General features: G+C 54.4%; 1 protein-coding gene across 2 annotated transcripts in view; it reads right to left on the bottom strand.

Annotated features, from left to right (window-relative positions):
- PLOD1 (procollagen-lysine,2-oxoglutarate 5-dioxygenase 1) overlaps nt 1-18,153 on the bottom strand; it is a 30,033-nt gene that overhangs the window by 3,406 nt on the left and 8,474 nt on the right. For both annotated transcript variants that reach the window (XM_055419592.2, XM_055419591.2), the window contains exons 2-17: nt 17,804-17,895; nt 17,522-17,652; nt 16,332-16,495; nt 15,106-15,218; nt 13,341-13,404; nt 12,293-12,390; nt 10,924-11,025; nt 10,251-10,382; nt 7,886-8,007; nt 5,860-5,964; nt 4,906-5,031; nt 4,462-4,603; nt 3,432-3,545; nt 2,364-2,429; nt 1,624-1,728; nt 32-178 (exon numbers count right to left, since the gene is read on the bottom strand). In XM_055419592.2, the coding sequence (XP_055275567.2) occupies nt 32-178; nt 1,624-1,728; nt 2,364-2,429; nt 3,432-3,545; nt 4,462-4,603; nt 4,906-5,031; nt 5,860-5,964; nt 7,886-8,007; nt 10,251-10,382; nt 10,924-11,025; nt 12,293-12,390; nt 13,341-13,404; nt 15,106-15,218; nt 16,332-16,495; nt 17,522-17,652; nt 17,804-17,895 (1,823 nt within the window). The remainder of the gene's footprint in view (nt 1-31; nt 179-1,623; nt 1,729-2,363; nt 2,430-3,431; nt 3,546-4,461; nt 4,604-4,905; nt 5,032-5,859; nt 5,965-7,885; nt 8,008-10,250; nt 10,383-10,923; nt 11,026-12,292; nt 12,391-13,340; nt 13,405-15,105; nt 15,219-16,331; nt 16,496-17,521; nt 17,653-17,803; nt 17,896-18,153) is intronic.

Raw genomic sequence — 18,153 nt, 5'->3', positions numbered from 1 at the left:
CTCATCTCGGCTGCACCCCAGGTGTGCCCACCCTGGTGTAGTAGCCCGGGTAGAGTTTCTCCGTCATGGGGGCGATGTACTCCACCAGGAACTTGTGCCACTCCCGCTCAAACTTGATCTGGTTCATGTGGATGTCGATGGTTGGCACGTTTTCGTAGCCACCCTGGATGCGGTTGTCCTGGACGTGACCAAGGAGAATTCGGTAAGCAGAATTCTAAGATCCAACCCCCCAACACACACCATGAAATTCCAGCTCCCTGGTGTAGTGCGTGTTCAGTCGTGTCGGACTCTGTGCGACCCCATGGACTGTAGCCTGCCAGGCTCCTCTGTCCATGGGATTTTCCAGGCAAGAATACTGAAGTGGGTTGCATGCCCTCCTCCAAGGGATCTTCCTGACCCAGGAATAGAACCCTTGACATCTCCTGTGTCTTCAGCATGGCAGGTGGATTCTTGACCCCTGAGCCACCCAGGAAGCACCCCCTGGTGTACATGATCTGTCTAAATCCCCTCCCTTTGACCTGTGGACCTGATGGGATAAGGTTAGGTTACAGGACAAAAGTGAAGGGATTCAGAAGATGTAATTAATGTAACGTCTGCTGCCTTTGGGTTCATCCAAAGGGAGATCATCTCAGGTGGGCCTTCAAGGAGGGTCTGGAAGACAGAGATTTTGTGTCCTGCTGGCCCAGATAAAGTTGCCAGAAATGATGCAGCTGCAAGGATGTGAGTTCTGTCACATGAGCTTGGAAAAGAACCCCAAGCTTCAGATGGGATCCCAGTCCCGGCTGACACCAGGACTGCAGCCTTGTGAGACGCTGAGCCGGACTCCCACCCACAGAGACTGGGAGATAATAAATGGGTATTGTTTTAAGCTAATAAGCTTTGTGGTAATTTGTTACACAGCACAGAAAACCAGTGCAGAGGCCACAGGTTAGTTGGGGTACTAGAGCCCCAGTGCTGGCAGGGTCGCTGGAGCACGAGGGTTCACCAGACCCCACATGTGGGTTATTTGAGTTACTGGGTTCTGGAGATGAGCTCTGGCACCAAGTATGTCAACTGGGCAGAACTATGAACCATGCTTAGTCCAGCTGCTAGCCCAGATGTTAGCTGGTCCCAGTGGCACATAGGCCCAGAGGTTCCTGTGCCTTTAAAAGTGGTTCCTGAACTTTCTAAGAGGCTTGCAGGTATGAATTCCTCCTGCAGGGAATGCACAGCTTGTCACATGCACCATGCCCCTTGCTTCTTAACACTGGTGTCTGGTGATCTTAACGCTGCTGTCGCTTCCAAATCCTTCTGCATCCCACATTATCTCATTCCTCCCCCATCTCCATGCCCAATCTGGGGAAGGAAGTGAAATCATTCTAACGACAAACTAGGATCTGGAAACCTAGCAATTCAAGACGAAGGCAGCTCTAAGTCACCCAGCAGCAATGGCAACTTGAAGACCAACACTCCATCCCATTTCTCACTCCCTCTACTCCTAAGTGTCTTCAGGCACCCCTGCCAATGCCCCCATCTCCAGGAATCCCAGAAAGGTTGGCTAGCTTGTCAAGAAAAGAGCCCCGAGGGCAGGCATGGGGGAGGGGCAGCACCCCGCCATCGCAGTCCAGGCATCTGGACCCCCACCTTGTTATCTCCCAGGGACCACTGGCCATAGTGCTCCATCTCCTCCACCAGCTCATCACAGGCCGTCTCCGTGAAGATGGGGAACCAGTAGACATCTGGGCAAGGCTGAGGAGGGCGGGGATTCGGTCACAGGGTCCAGAGATACATCACTTCGTCCTCCCACTGCCCCCATGGCCCTCTGCAGACCCCGCTGCAGGCAAGGCCCTTCATGTGGCCTATGTCCAGTCCCACACCCCAGTCTGTGAGCCCTCCGTGTCCTCACAAGTATCCCCAGGGAGCAGGAGCTCAGCAGGCTGCTGAAGGGAGGAGGAACCAGAGCTCAGAGCTGGCCTTTCTCAGCCAAGGTCACAGAGCTGCTGAAGCCTGGAAAGGCATATGCAAATCCAGGGAGCAGAGGCCCACAGGCTTCAGGAGAAGCAGAGAAGGAAGCATCTGTTGCTCACTCTAGGCCCACAGTCCACAGCTGAGACCACAGCTAGGGACATTTTCTTCTTTCCTGCTCTGGCCAGGGAAGAAGCCTCAGGCCCCTCCACCCCCGAAGACTCCAGCTTCAAAGTGCCAGCAAGATGCAGGGGCACCCCACTGCCCGTTCCCGTGCCCCAGGCAGCACCAGAGCACAGGAAGGTGGCTCCTGCTCCTCCCCCAGGTCAGCTGGCCTTGTTGCTCTGCTGCCTGTCCCCCGCAGCCGCTGCAGGGTGTAAATCCAGCAGCTTTGTTCGCAGAGGGCGCTGGGGCCTTACCATCTCCACCATCTTCCCCGCCAAGGCCTTGGTGTAGTTCTCGTGGATGTACTTCTCCTTCCAGTCCTGTGGGGAGGAGGGGAGCTGGGGTCCTCGGGCCCAGCCTGGGCCAGCTGGGACTCACCTGCACGGGTTGCTCCAAGAGGGAGTTCTGCCCCCCAGGCCCGGTGGGGTGTGGGGACGGTGGGGGTGGGAGTGGGGGAGCTTGTATGCGCCTATGCCCACTGGGTCATGTGAGCTGTTTGGGAGCACAAGTATGTCCATGGGAGTCCATGTTTGCATGTGTGTGTACATGTGTGTGCTGTGTGTATAGGTCTGCCTGCAGGTATGTGCCTGTGCCCACATCAGCCACAGACTTGTAACATCGAGTGATGCTGTCAGAACTTCCTTCTCCTCTGATCAGCACAGCACCCTCAGAGGTGAGGCAGGCTGGGATAGCACACCCATTTTAGAGCTGAGATAACCGAGGCCCCACAGATTCTGGACAAAAGATAACGGAAGGACCAAACAACCTCCACTGCCACTTCTCAAAGAGCCGAGAGCAAAATCAGGGTGCTGGGAGCAAAAGCAGGGTACTGAGCATGCCCCCGGCACTCAACACCACCAGAAGGCAAAACACCTAAGCTACTGCTCTGGCTGGACCCCTGGACACAACCCAACTCTCATCCCATATAAGGAACAAGCTGACCCCACCTCAGGGAGAGAGTGAGCAATGGAACCTCTTGTTAGTTCTCACTCCCCACTGCTGCAGCAGGGGCCCCAATAAAGCCTAGCCTTGAAAAAAAAGATAACCGAGGCCCCAAAGGTGGACAGGCTTAACTGGGTCTCAGCTGATGGACCACAAACCTCCACCTCTAACTCCTGGTCTCTCCTCCACTAGATGGCGCTGCCTCTAGAGATACTCTCCTCTCCACACTGGAATCCTGCCTGACAAGCCCTCTGGAATGGAGGGAGCCAGGGGGGCCCACGGGGTCCCAGCCCAGCCAAGGTCAGGCTCTGGGAGGGAGGTGCCTCAGATCACTGAGGTCCCTTTTGTTCCCATGCCTGCCCACCCACCCGGGGCCTCACCTCGGGGTTGCTGAACACCTCCCAGAGGTCGTTGTGGAGGTGGGTGGTCTGGTAGCTGTCCAGGGAGAGCAGGTGGCCGAAGGAGTGCCGGTTGGTCAGGAACATGAACACATCCTGGGAAGAAGAGGCTGGATGGAAGAGAACCTCCCTTCTCCTGCACACCTCACCCCTGAGGTGGGCAAAACTGAAGCCTCCTCTACCCACCAAATTTAAATTCACAACCCAGTGTGGGTCACGCCATTTCCCAAGTGCCCAAGGCCTGAGGCAATCAAGGAAGACTTCCTGGAGGACTGAACAGGAGTGAAAGAATGAACGTGCAAAAGAAAAGGACGGAGTTCTGATCCTGGAGTGAGTTGTGGGCACAAGGAAAACATCATCCGGCTGTCACATTAAAAAAAACACCACAAAATAGTATCGGGTGGGGCACAGGGAAAAGGTAAGGGCGTCTCTTGGGCACATTACTTGGAGTAAAGGTGGAAAGTTCAGTTTTCTTTAGGCTCTGTTGAAATGTATATAAAAGAGATCGTGTGGGGCTTCCCTGGTGGCTCAGTGGTAAAGAATCCACCTGCCCATGCAGGAGATGTGGGTTCAATACCTGGTCTGGGAAAATCCCACAGGCCATGGAGCAATGAAGCCTGTGCACCACGATAAAGCCTGTGCTCTAGAGCCTGGGAGCCAAAACAAGAGAAGCCATTGCAATGAGAAGACCAGGCACTGTGACTTGAGAGTGGCCCCTGTTCTCTGCATCTAGAGGAAAGCCTGCACAGCAATGAAGACCCAGCACAGCCATAAATAAATAAACAGAAATTTTAAAAAAGACAAAGTGTAATAACTGGGTCTACTAAAATGATCCTACAGACCCCGAGGGGCAGCCGTCATGCCTGGGGCCCCAAGTGCCCCCACCAGGGCCTGGCAGCCTATAAGCAGTGATCTCAGAAGCTGGGATCTCAGAAGCCACAGGCCCCATGGGAACAAGGTAACTCGTCTTCCCCATCAACAGGGCCTCTTCTGACTGCCCAGCCCAGCTAACCTGCTGCCGGATGTTGGCACAGAAGGCCATGTCGGGGTCCAGCTTGCTGTGATGGAACAGGTCTGTCTCCTGCAGCTCAGCCCGCAGGGTGCTTCCCTTGATAAGGTAGATGTTTGAGATGTAGGGTACATTCCAGACACCCCTAAGGCAGAGAGGGGAAGATGGAGGGGGTCACAGGCCATGATGTGGAGTCATAGGCTGGGAGTCAGGGGTCAGACAAGGGGGAAGTCACAGGCTGGGAGGGCAGGATGGTGCTGATTTGATTCCCCTACTCTGGGCACATGGCCCCAGGATAATTGTCAGGAAGTCCTTCTGTGTGTCTGACTGCAGTCTTCCTTGCTTCAGTTCAGCAGGAATTTGAGCACAACAAGGACAGGAATACTAGGGGAGGTGAGGCCAGGAGGAAGACAGAGGAGGGTGTCCCCCCATCCTGCAGGTACTCACACACGCCGTCCCTGCACGATGTCCACGTAGTCCTCAGAGCGGGCATAGTAGCCATCTGCACTCAGTGCCCCCCAGAAGTTCGACCACAGCCTCCCATGGCGGGTCATCAATGGGGTGATAACGTTCCTGGGGAAGGGAGCATCTCAGAGGGAGTCCCTCTGCCCAAGGGGAGGTTGGGGCAGATCCAGGTGTGGGTAAGGGAAGGGAGAGCACCTTCAACCTGCAAGGACCTCCCTGAAGTAGGGCCTGGGGTGGGGTCTGGCCCACCTGGTGCCAGCTCCCCCCACCCTTCACAGAACAGCCAGGAAAGGCATAGAGGAGGAGGGCTGCAAGTAGGGGGTGGGACACCTTGGAGCTTGGAGCCAGGAGGTGGAGACCACCCCAGACTAAGGCAAGGCAGCCAGGACTTCCCTGGCAGTACAGTGGATAAGAAATCCACCTGCCAATGCAGGAGACACAGGTTCGATCCCTGGTCCAGGAAGGTCCCATGTGCCGCAGAGCAACTAAGCCCAAGCACCACAACTACTGAGCCTGTGTCTAGAGCCCATGAGTCACAACTACTGAGGCTGCGGAGTGCAACTACTGAAGCCCTTGCACCTAGAGCCTGTGCTCTGCAACAAGAGAGGCCACTGCAATGAGAAGCCTGTGCACTGCAGAAAGAGCAGCCCTCACTCGCCGCAACTAGGGAAAGCCCACATGCACCAATGAAGACCCAGAACGGTCAAAAGTAAATAAATAAATTATATATGTGTGTGTGTGTGTGTGTCTGTATAAAGACAAGATAGCCAGGCTGGGAAAAGCCCAGGGTCACAGGTGAGGCCAATGTGGAGGAGGAGATAGGCAGGAGAGGGGCCCCTACCCCCCTCCCAAGCCCAGACTCAGGTCCAGGGCCATCGTGAGCCTCGGCTCTGAGGGCCTGCCTGCCAGCCGGCTGCAGCCAACCCACAGCCTCACTTGTTCTGCTCGATCAGCAGTCGCAGGGTTTTGGGCTCGGTCAGGGCCACATCGGCATCCACGCTGAAGTAGTAGGTGCAGCCACGGTCCTGCCGGCACAAGTCCCTGTGGGGAGGGAACACAGGGTCATCGGGGTCAGGGTGCTGGTGCCAGCCTCCCCACCACCCAGGATCCCTGCACCTGCAGTCTCCACCACTGCCCACAACTGTTATCACCAGGTACCAGCCAAGGGTCTTTAGGGAGCTCAGGTCAGCCCTGCTGCAGGCTGGCACCAGCTGCCTCGAGGTCCCTCCCGACTCTGAGACCCAACCCCTGGACTACAGAGCTATCAAGACAAGGCCCAGAGCCTGGCATCTGGCACCCAGTGCCCTGAAAACCTGGGCACCAGGGAGAGAAGACCCACAGACAGGTCTCTACACTGCTCTGTGCTATGGGTAAACTGGCTCTGCCTTTCCAGAGGACAGTTTGGCAACCTATACCAAAATCTTTAAAAATCTCACACTAAGTAAAATCAGTCAGACAAAGACGAATATCATATGATATCACTTGTATGTGGAATCTAAAAAAAAAATACAAACCAACATATTTACAAGACAGAAATAGACTCACGGACATAGGAAATAAACACACAGTTACTAAAGTGGAAAAGGGAGAAGGGGAGAGATAAATTAGGAGTATGGGATTAAGAGATATACACCAATATACAAAAAAATAAATAACAAGGATTTACTGTCCAGCACAGTAAATAGCACCATAGCACCGAGCAGTGTAGGAACCTGCCTGTGGGCCTGCTCTCCCCAGTGCCAAGGTTTTCAGGGCACTGGCTGCCAGATGCCGGCAAGATAATGATATTCAATACCTTGTAATAACCTTTAATGGAAAAGAATCCGAAGTTGTACACCTGAAACTAGCACAATATTATAAATCAATAATAGTTAAAATTTTCTTAAAAATCTATGGTCTTTTTGTTTACTGGTGCCAGGCCCAGCAAACCATGGAGCACAGTGAAAATCTAGCCCACTGCCTGGAGTTTTGACCCTTTTCTTGACTGTGCTATGCGCCATGTGGGATCTTAGTTCTCTGACCAGGGATCGAACTTGTGCCCCTCTGCAGTGGAAGCATGGAGTCTTAACCACTGGACCACTAAGAGAATCCCCAAGAACTTTTTTCAAATTTACTTTATTGATGTACAGTTGGTTCACAATGCTAATTTATGCTATACAGCCAAGTGATTCAGTTGTACATATATATATATATATATGCACACACACACTTTTTCATATTCTTTTCCATCATGCTTCATCACAGGATATTGACTATAGTTCCCTGTGCTACACAGTAGGACCTTGTTTTTCCATTCTCTATATAACAGTTTGCATTTGCTAATCCCAAACTCCCAGTCCAGCCCTCTCCCACCCCGTGGCAATCACAAATCTACAAGAACAGTTTCACATTTCTAACTGGGTGAGGAAAACAAAAATCAGAAGAAGTCATGTGAAAATCATATGAACTTCAAATTTCAGCGTTCATAAAGAAAATGTTATTGGAGCACAGCCATGCTCATTCATGCCCTAATAGCCGGGCTGAGTGGTCACGGCAGAGCCCTCAAAGCCTAAATTGGCTTTGTAAATTCTATGTAAATTCATAGATTTACTAGCTGTCCTTTATAAGGAGTTTGCCAATCTCAGATCTGCACTTTCTCTTTTATAGTCAACACAAATTAAACTTGTTTATTTCCATGATAAAGGAAAAAAATCAGAGGCTGTTTCTCCAATTGTCAGCATTTATCTCCTCTGGCCCTCCAGTCCTTCCTCTGTCTCTCCTTTGCTTCCGGAACCCAAATGACAGCGCTCAGCCCTCCCCAGGAGCATTGAGGCTGATGCAACGATTTCCCCGTTTGAGAGATGAGAACACCGAGGTCAAGGGAGGGGCAGGACTTGCTGGAGACCACATAGCCTTCTGAACCTCTGTCTCCCCACCTGGGGCTCCTGATAACACGGCCCCTCTGCCACGACCCTCAACTCACGCGCCCATGTTCCTGGCATCTGCGTTGGCCACCCGCACCTCAGGGCCCACCAGTTTCACAGACTGGTACTCGTCGCCATGTTCTGCCAGGAACTGCTCCACCTGAGCCTTGTGGTGCTGCTCCTGGGGGCAAAGGGAGGGAGGCTGAGGATGAGGCTCCACCCCTGGGACCACAACATCTTCTGCTGCCCCAGGCTGCTCCCTATCATTGCTGGCACATCCCCGGCCACTTGCTGGAACTTGCTCCCTGGAACTCTGCCATCGCCAGACCTTCTACCTGGAGTGCCCTTTCTGGCCAGCCTCTGACGGTGCATGCATGCTTAGTCACTCCAGTCGTGTCTGACTCTTTGTGACCCCTGGACTATAGCCCAAGCTCCTCTACCCATGGGATTCTCCAAGTAAGAATACTGGAGTGGGCTGCCAATTCCTCCTCCAGGGGATACTGTCAAACCAGAGATCGAACCCACATTCCTTATGTCTCCTGCATTGGCAGGTAGGTTCTTTACCACTAGTGCCACCTTGGAAGCCAGCCTCTGACCATCCTCCCCTGACTAGACCAGGTCTACAGGCCTCTTAAAAGCCTCTGTCACCAGGACAGCGCCCCTCACCCCACAGGCCCCATATCCAGTCACTGATGACCAACCAGTTCTGCTGGTCCAAGGTATGGCCCAGGGTTCTGCTTTGCTATAAAATGCTCCAGGAGATGTTCAAACGGCACTTGGAAACAAGTTTATACCTGGAGCCCCTTGTATGGGGAAAAAGGAAGAGCAGGGATGAATTGACATGCCTCTTGCTCCTGTTTACAGCACTGAATTTCCTGCTATAGCATGGGAGAAGGCAATGGCAACCCACTCCAGTACTCTTGCCTGGAAAATCCCATGGACGGAGGAGCCTGTTAGGCTGCAGTCCATGGGGTCGCTAAGAGTCGGACATGACTGAGCGACTTAACTTTCACTTTTCCCTGTCATGCACTGGAGAAGGAAATGGCAACCCACTCCAGTGTTCTTGCCTGGTGAATCCCAGGGACGGGGGAGCCTGGTGGGCTGCCGTCTATGGGGTCGCGCAGAGTCGGACAAGACTGAAGCGACTTAGCAGCAGCAGCAGGGTGTTTAAAAACAAACCCAGGGTTCGGAGCAAAGCCTGGATCTGTTCCAGGGAGCTGCATGACCTTGGACAAGTCACTTCACCTGTTTCAGCTTCAGTTTCCTCCCTTGTAAAATGGGAGGGCAATCATGTCTCCCCACGGGGTCACTGCAAGGTGCTAACAAGTCAGACAAGAGCACACAGTAGGTCCTCAAAGACCATCTGGGACAATTCTCTTTTTCTACTCAAATTCACAGTTTATGCGTGTGAGGTTTGATGACTCCAGGGAAGCTGGAGTCTACAAGGGCAGGGTCTACATTCTCCTCCTGTTTTCAGGCCTGACAGTTGAATGTCTGTGAGACAGACACGCTGAGCTGAGTCGGGGCCCACAGGTTCCTGGAGGTGGGGTGCAGACAGGGACGAGAGGTCTCGGAAGAGGGTGACCGTAGACAGGGCAGCTAAGACTCTATGGAAGACAAAAAGCCTTGACAGCAGGAAGGACTGAAGAGCGTGTTTGGCTTCTTTCAGCAAAAGCTGAGATGTGGGACTTTATCCTGCTGGAATGGAGAGGCTGGCAAGGCACGGAGTTCAGAATACTTATTCCAGGCCTGGATTCACAAAGCAGCAGGCCTTCAGGTGCCCCTTGACTCCTCAGAATGGATTATACTCAAGGAATGAAAACCAATTTAACTATCACCAGATCAAATCAGGAAAGACTGGGACTCCCCTGGTGGTCCAGTGGTTAAGATTCAGCACTTCCACTGCAGGGGACACAGGTTTGACCCCTGGTCGGGGAACTAAGATCTCACATGCCCTGCAGCTTGGCCAAAAAAAAGGGGTGGGAAATGAAAGACTGGCTGGAGCAGGAAGGGAAATAGTGATAATGACGTCAGCAAAGAGCACCTACTATGTATTTCCTATTCATCAGGCGCTTGTCTTCAGGCTTCAGAGGTCAACTTGTTTAACCCTTGCAGCAATCCCATGTGGCCAGCACTAATAGTATCCCTGTTGAATAGATCTAATAGATGAGAAAACTGAAGCCCAGAGAGGTTAAATAAGATGCCCAAGGTCACACAGCTAATATAGCAGCGTTATTTGGGTTCAAACACAGCCAGTCTGACTCCAGAGTCAACCCAGTGATTGGGAATACAGCCTACTGCCCACTTCCATCTGGCCCAGATAACCCTGGTTTGGTCACTTCCTCAGAGGTCTCAGGGCATCTTGCAAGGGTGGACCCTTGACCCAAACCAACGTGGTGACCCCACCGAGAGCCTGCTACTCACGTGGTTATGAATGAAAAGTCTCAACCGTTTTCGGGGGTAGTGGAGGCGCAGGAGCCGCTGGAAAAACAGGGACAGGAACGGGGTGGGCTGTTCGATGAACACGCCGACCAGGACGGTGGGCAGAGCTTCATCCTGCAGGGAGAGAGGGCGGCACAAGAGTCCAGCCATGTCCAGCCACTGAGTCCTGAGGATGGCCAGAGGGACTCTAAGTCAGAGGCTTTGCAGAACTTAGCAGGAAAGGGGCCTGGGCAGGAGCTCTGAGCTGGGTGTGCCGGTGGCAGGGGAGGGGACCAGCAGGGACGCAGCAGGAGGCTGTCCCTGCAGGGGACAGGTGCAATGTGAGTCCAGACTCTAGCCAGGACGGGTTGACCACATGTTGTCAGAAAGCTTGGCTGGCACGGGGTCTGAGATGGGCCATGAATGAGGAGTAAGGTTCACGGGATGGGGAGAGGGCTACAAGGGCGCCTGAAGGACCAGGCAGAAGAAACCAGAACTTAGGCTTCCTAGGAAGCCAGAGCCATGTGCGATCTGAGAAGGCTTCCAGGAGGAGGTGCCTGGGTGAGGAGGAGGAAGGAGGTGACTGCTTTACAGTCCACCAAAGATGACAGTCTCTTCCAGAACCCCTCCCCCTCTCCCACCCCAAGGACAGAGCCCTGGGGCCCAGCAGCCTCACCCCGATGCCCTTGAGGCTGCGCAGGCCCTCGTCACACACAGCACACCCTGTCTCGAAGGTCCAGAAGCGAGGGATGTAGTTGCCCAAGTAGTTCAGCTGCAGCTGTCGGGAGACAAGGGATATGAGCAAAACCAGGCCAGCCCCACTCCTGCCCTGGCTACCACCAAGGAGGGGGGGCCTGCACCTCAGCCCTCTGCCATCCCAAAGCGGGCAGGAATGTGGCTTTGTCGGGGGCGGGTCGGAGACGAGCAAAGCTGCTCTGAGGGGGCGGAGGGAGGACACAGGCCCTGCTGCTTCGTGTGTGGGCCGCCTGTGTGTGCTAAGTCGTTGCAGTCGTGTCCGACTCTGCAGCCCCAGGGACTGTAGCCCGCCAGGCTTCTCTGTCCATAGGATTCTCCAGGCAACAATACTGGAGTGGGTTGCCATGCCCTCCCTCCAGGGGATCTTCCCAACCCTGCCACGTTTCTTATGTCTTCTGCATTGGCAGACGGGTTCCTTACCACTAGTGCCACCTGGAAAGCCCTGTGGACCTCCTGGGAGCATGTACAATGCAGATTCCTGGGCCCCACCCCTGCAGACATTTCAAAACCGCAGCTCTTGGGTGGGTGGCGCTAGTGGTAAAGAACCCACCTGCCAATGCAGGAGACACAGGAGATGCAGGTTTAATTCCTGGGGGTTGGGAAGATCCCCTGGAGGAGGGCACTGCAACCCACTCTGGTATTCTTTCCTGGAAAATCCCATGGACAGAGGAGCCTGGCAGGCTACAGTCCATGGGGCCACAATGAGTGGGACACACCTGAGCACTAAGCACACATGCACTTGGGTGGCATCAGGAAATCTGCATTTAAACACACTCCCTTCCCCTCCCATCCGCGTGATTTTGAATGAGTGGTTGAGGACCACACTCCTAGAAACCAGTTGTGATCCAGGGGCCTGTCCCTCAAGGGCCAGGGGAGGCTGGCCTGCACCCCTGCCCCTCCTGCAGCTCTGGGAGAACAGGGAACATTCTGTCCTGTTCAGGGCTGGCGAGGCCTCACGCCCTGGTGCAAACATGCCATGTTTGTTGAATGTAGGAACAAGTCTGCCCTGGGGTGGCTGAGCACAGATGACTCAAGGCAGCCCCGCCTGGGCCTGGATGGGGACAGTGCCTCCTCTGTGGTCCAGCACAGACGGACAGGGCATCACTGACCATCCCGGTACGGAGAGGAGGCACCACCCTAAACTCAGACGTGAGGTCAGAGGCAGTGAGCGGGCCCCAGGTAGGTGGCCCCAAACCCAAGGGGAAGCTCTGGGGTCACAATGAGAGCACAACCCCGGATTCTGGACCTCTCCCCCCACGACTCTCCCCTGGGGCTGGGCCCCTCCCTACCTTGGTGGGCCCATTGCCATGAATCAGGACTGGGAGGGTGTCGTAGGCCAGGTTCCTCGCTCTCACTTGGCCCATTTCAAACTTGAGCACGACCTCATCTGTTGGTGAGAAAGCAGAGACCTGTCCAGCATCAGGCCCAGAGGCCAAGTTCTGGGCTCTGATCCAGACAGTCTGCACAGAGACAGCAGGTAGGACTGCTCTGTCTGACAGTTATAAAAATGCAGACAGACCTTTTCCCAGAGGTCTGAGAAGATGCTTGGCAGGGAGGCCTTTGGTGGTGAATGATCATGTGAGGGAAGCCCCTCTGTGCAAGCCCCTGACCTACCTAAGAAGCGGTCTGGACCCAGCTTCTTAACCGAGGCTCATGAACTCCCAGAACCCACAGACCAAAGGGTGTGATATCTCTGCACCTCGCTGGGATGGGACCCAGAGCTCTCCTCAGACTCTCAAAGGGGTCCATTTACCTCATTAAATCACCAGTCATAGATCTGGTCCAACTTCTTTTTTCTAAGGATGGGAAAACAGATGCCCAAGGGTATGTGTATGTGTCTTGCCTGAGGTCACCCAGCAAAATAGTGGCAAAGCAACGTCATCAACCAGCCACTGACTTGGGACCAGGCCAAGAGCATTTGCGGTTTCAAGGGTCAAGTGGCCTCTCTGCTTCCCATGTCATCCATCAACTCCCTGCCCCCAGCTCAGGAAATCTTCACCTGGGAGGTGGGAGAGCAGGAGAAGGAGGTGAAGTAGGCTCACCTCGAAGGACCAGGGACGCAGGGCAGGAATGGGGTACCCACCGAGTGCATCACCCAGCTCCTCCCAGTCTGAGCCCTGGTGTCCAGCAGGCTCTCTGGACTGACCTTCTGGCCCTCCTTTCTTCATCCCCAGAGAGACACAGCTCTGCCCCCAGAGAACATCCAGGTGGTCTCTGGGGACCTGGGGATGAGATAGGCAAAATCCCAGCACAACAGTTGAGAGGAACCTCCTTGGCTAGAATTCTCATCTCCTTACCACTCCTCTCAGGATCCCCCTCCCTGTCGGGGCTACTCACCCAAGGCTCCATCCAGATTCTGGAAGATTCGGCAACGGTGGTCCAGGGTGATATTGATCTGCTCCTGTAGGAAAGAGGGCATTGGACTGCAGCAGGAACAAGCCCTGGTGGTGGACAGGGCTCCATCAACCAGTGTGGGGAGCCAGCCCTCCCACTTCTGCCACTTCCTCTCCCTCCATCCACTTTGCCGTCACATCAGGGAGCCCTGGGAAGGCCAGTCAGTGGCCAAGCCCCTGGGATTTACTGCTCGAGCAGCTTTATTCACAGAGAACCAGGGATTCTCTGAACTCGAAGGAATCTAAGGGGACAGCTGGTTCAACAACAGCCATTGTGATAACAGATGCTTGTTTAGCGCTCAACTGTGTGTCCATCACCATTCTAAGTATTACATGCACACTCATTTAATCCACAGAACATCCTTGTGAGGAAGGATCATCATCACTGCATTTCACAGATTTAAAAACAAGGCGCAGAGAGGTTGGATAACTTGCTCAAGGTCTCGCAGCTAGTAACTGGCTAAGCTGGCATTGGAAATGGGCAGCCTGGCCCCGAGGTCCATGTTCACTGCATAACGCTACCTCTTGCAGATGCGACTATGTCTCAAGGACCCCTAGGTCAAGTCAAGTGACGCTCTAGGCTCAGCCTTCATCCCACAGAGAGCAGCTCTGCCATTTTAGACCACAGGCTTCCACTAGCAATGTCACTGGAGGCAGAGGGGAAGGGGGAGGAAGGACTGAGCCGACAAAGATCAAGTTCCTAGTTTCCACCGCACAAGTCCAACTGCTTCACTTCATTATTTCATGGGTAATAAAAGTCGAGGCCCAGAGAGGGAAAGTGACTTACCCTTTGTCACGCAACACAGCATAAATAGGGGTTACGGGGGTGTACAGGGCAGAATCCAGGAATACTGACCCTCACCCCGAGAGTTCCCCAACTTTCCTGCCTGCCCAGAGGACACTGGCTGGCTTCGGGGCTACACCTGCTCAGTTCTCCCACCTCCACTGCCCGCAAGGATCGCTGCCTTGAGACAGGCTCAGAGGCCTGGCTTGTGGGGCCCAGGTCCAATCAAGATCTCATCAGTCCCTGAGAACTCCCCCAGTTGGGTGGGACAGGGGCATCTCAGGCTGTCATGACCATCCTCACCACCTGACACGAGGCTGTAAATTCCTCCTCTCCCCGGTTTGAGGGTTCAGGAGGGCAGCAACCCCAACTGTCTCGTTCATTACCTACACCTGACAGTGTCTCACACACAACTCAGTAAATATCTGCTGGGGCTTCCCTGGGAGCTCAGTGGTTAAGAATCTGCCAACCAATGCAGGAGACACAGGTTCGATCCCTGATCCAGGAAGATCCCACAGACCGCGGAGCAAGTAAGCCAGTGCACAACTGCTGAGCCTGTGTTCTAGAGCCCGGGAGCTGCAACTACTGAAGCCTGAGTGCCCTAGAGCCCATGCTCTGCAACAAGAGAAGCCACTGCAATGAGAAGCCCGAGCACCATAGCTAGAGAGTAGCCCCCACTCTCTGCAACTAGAGAAAAGCCAGTGCAGCAACAAAGACCCAGGACAGCCAAAAATAAGAAAGTAAATACTATAAATAATTTTTTTAAAAAATACCTGCTGAATAAACAAGTGAATCGCAGAATAGGTAAGTGGGGTGTCAATGCCCAACCCAAGGGGTCAGGTCTGGGGGCAGGGGCTGCTCCCAGTGCAGCCCAATCTGCGGGATCCAGCGTCAAGATCCCACAGCCCTACCCATTGCCGCTTACCCTCTTCTCTGGGTCCAAGAAGATCTTGGTGTAAAAGAGCTGGTCGCTGTCGCTGTCCTGGCCTTCCCACTCTGCCACCAGTTTGCTGAGGTTGGGGGCATAACCGATGAAGCCTGGGGGTGGGGGACACTCAGCTTCTGGCCTCTGAGTCAGGGGCCTCCTCCCAGCCTTCCCTCTCACCCACCTTTCACTTCTTTATTCATAAGCCCTGCCTCCTCTCAGAAGCCCTCCTGGATTGAGGGGAGGTGCTGTCTATAGGCTGGAAACAGCCTATCTGTTAAATGCCACTTGGTGACAAGTTTCCGCTGAGCCCAGAGAGAAAAATCACTGCTGTCCATTAAGCTGCACCAGCTCAGGTCCTGGGCAGCACACAGGTGGGGAATGAATGAGTTAGACTGAAGCCCAGGAGTCCAGGGCTGGTGGGGCATAGATTTGGAGCCCCTTTCGACAGTTAGCCAGGAAACTTGACCCAGAGAAGGGCAGAGGCTGAGCCAAGGTCACACAGTGCAGGAGGCGTTAGAGGGAAAAGCCCACATAGCTCCTTAGCTACTGTGCAGACTGGTGGGAGGGAAAGAGAAAAAGGTGGGCAGCCAGGAATGGGCCCCGCCCCTGAAGACACCTCTATCCCTGGGCCAGGGCCAGGCCATCTGGGCTGCGCTATCTCAGCCAGTAAGGAAACAAGGTTGCTGGGGCAGATCCCCGCTTCGTGGCTGGACAGAGGAATCCAGAATAAAATATGGGTTTTATTCTCCGTGCAACGGGAAGTCACTGAGCGATGTGTGTGGACTCGCATCTGTGCTAGGTGGAGAATGGACTGAAAGGGACGAGGCTGGAGGCTGACAGAGCAGTCAGGAGACTACTGCCCACGCCAGCGGCCCTGAGAGGCGGTGGCCAGGGTTGTGGACGTGAGCGGGCAGACTTCGGAGATCTCTCGGAGTGGGAGTGGTGTGACCTGCTGAAGGACTAAGGTGGGGGAGGGGAGGGAGGAATCAGAGGTGACCCCTGTTTTGCCCTGTGCAGACCAGAGGGCTACTGAATGAGCTAAGGACTGCAGGGGAGCTGATTTAAACGTTAAAAACTCAGGAGTTCTTCCCAGGACACTCTGCATTCAGCAGCTTGCAATAGCCGTGTGGGATGTCGAGCCGGGGGTCCTCCCCAAGGGAGCGGATATGGACCTCTCTGGAGCCTGCCCTGTCCGCCACACACTGCGTACCCAGCGTCCTCACCTCCAGAGCCCAGGAACCTCTTGCCGTCGGACACCACCGGGTACTTGGCTTCCAGCCTGCGGTCCGGGTAGATGAGCTCCTCGGCCGAGAAGACCACCTGGCTCCTGGCCTGCCGGAACTTCTTCAGGAGCTCTCGGGGCCCCGAGGCAAACACCACATCGTAGCTGTGGCCAGAGCCGGGAGAAGATGGAGCAGGGCGGGGAGGAGATGGGGTTGGTGGGGGAGCAGGGGCTCAGGAGGGCACAGGCAGGAGAAGACGAGGCTTCCCTGGTGGCTCAGATGGTAAAGAATCTGCCTGCAGTGCAGGAGTCCCAGATTCGATCCCTGGGTCAGGAAGATCCCCTGAAGAAGGGAATGGCTACCCACTCCAGTATTTTTGCCTGGAGAATCCCATGGACAGAGAAGCCTGGTGGGCTACAGGCCATGGAGTCGCAAAGAGTTGGACACAACTGAGCGACTAACACTTTCCTCCTCCCACGCCTGCCCTGGGCCACATCTGGCAAATAGATCAGCTCTGTTACCTTTGACTCTGCCCACCAAGTTTCCACCCCCTCCCTGGGCAGAGACACGGTCCCCATAATCTGTGCCCATTTCACACTCAAAGCATAGCTCAGCGGGCTTTCTTGGTGGCTCAGTGGTAAAGAATCCACCTGCCAATGCAGGAGACACAGGTTCAATCCCTGGTCTGGGAAGATCCCACATGCCACAGAGCAACTGAGTCCACTTGCCACAACTATTGAGCCTGTGCTCTAGAGCCCAGGAGCCGAAACTACTGAGCCCAAAGAGAAAACTGAGCCCCATACACCACAACGACTGAAGCCCGAGAGCCCTAGAACCCGTGCTCAGCAACAAGAGAAGCCACATAACGAGAAGCCCCATGAAATGCAACTAGGGAGAAGGACCTGCTCACCACAACTAGAGAAATGCCTGCATACGGCATGAAGACCCAGGGCAACCAAAACCAAATATACAAAATGATATATATTATATATACATCAAAAGAAGCAGAGCTCACCATACCTGGGCAGGTCCCCCACCCATCTTTTCACCAAGAGTGGAAATGGGTCTTTTCTGGGGCATATAGACCCCTTAGAACTGCAGGCAACCCCAGCTAGAGTAATCCCCACCTCATCCCTGATGTCCCGGCAGGGCCTCATTCTAGAATATTCTTCTACCTCTCAGCTGCCTACCTGTCTGTGAAGAGAATGACCAGGTTCTCCTTGTCAGCGTGCTTCTCCAGGGCTTTCTTCAGCAGCCGGACCTTCAGCCCTCCACCTGCCAACATCACCTCCCCAGGCCAGTCCTCCCCAAGCCCCAGCGCCTGCAGAGAAAGGCCCCTTAACATGGGCTTTTGCTAAAGAGAAACCTAGCCAGCTCAATTTCCAGCCCCAACTGGGCATCTGACAGAACATCTTGACTTCTATCTGTCCAGCACCTCCCCTCGGCTGTCTCTGCCCCCACCCAGGGAATACCTGGATCTTGTAGTTGAAGAACTGAGCTGAGCGCTTAAAGCGTCGGAACCCCTCGGTCTCCTTCGTGGCCACGGTGAGGACCAAAAGGTTGTCTAGGGACAGAGAAGGGAACGAAGGATGAAGAGAGGTGACGTCAGGAGTGGGTAACTGTGCCCAAAGGGATGTGTGAAATCCCATGGGATGTATCTTCATGTCAACCCATCACAGACAAGGGCCCAGGACCCAGGGAGGAAGGGGCACACTGAAGATCACTCAGCAGGTTAATGTCAGAGCTGGGATGTGACCTGGGTCTCCATCCATCTGGTAACTGACCAACGTGGCAGGAAGCACCCAGGGCAGAGGCATCTGTA

The sequence above is a fragment of the Moschus berezovskii genome, chromosome 17, assembly GCF_049115385.1.
Source record: "Moschus berezovskii isolate FMDL1 chromosome 17, NW_MosBer_1.0, whole genome shotgun sequence".
NCBI lineage: Eukaryota > Metazoa > Chordata > Mammalia > Artiodactyla > Moschidae > Moschus > Moschus berezovskii.
Note: the sequence above shows the minus strand (reverse complement) of the source record. Positions and strands in the feature narration are given on the sequence as shown.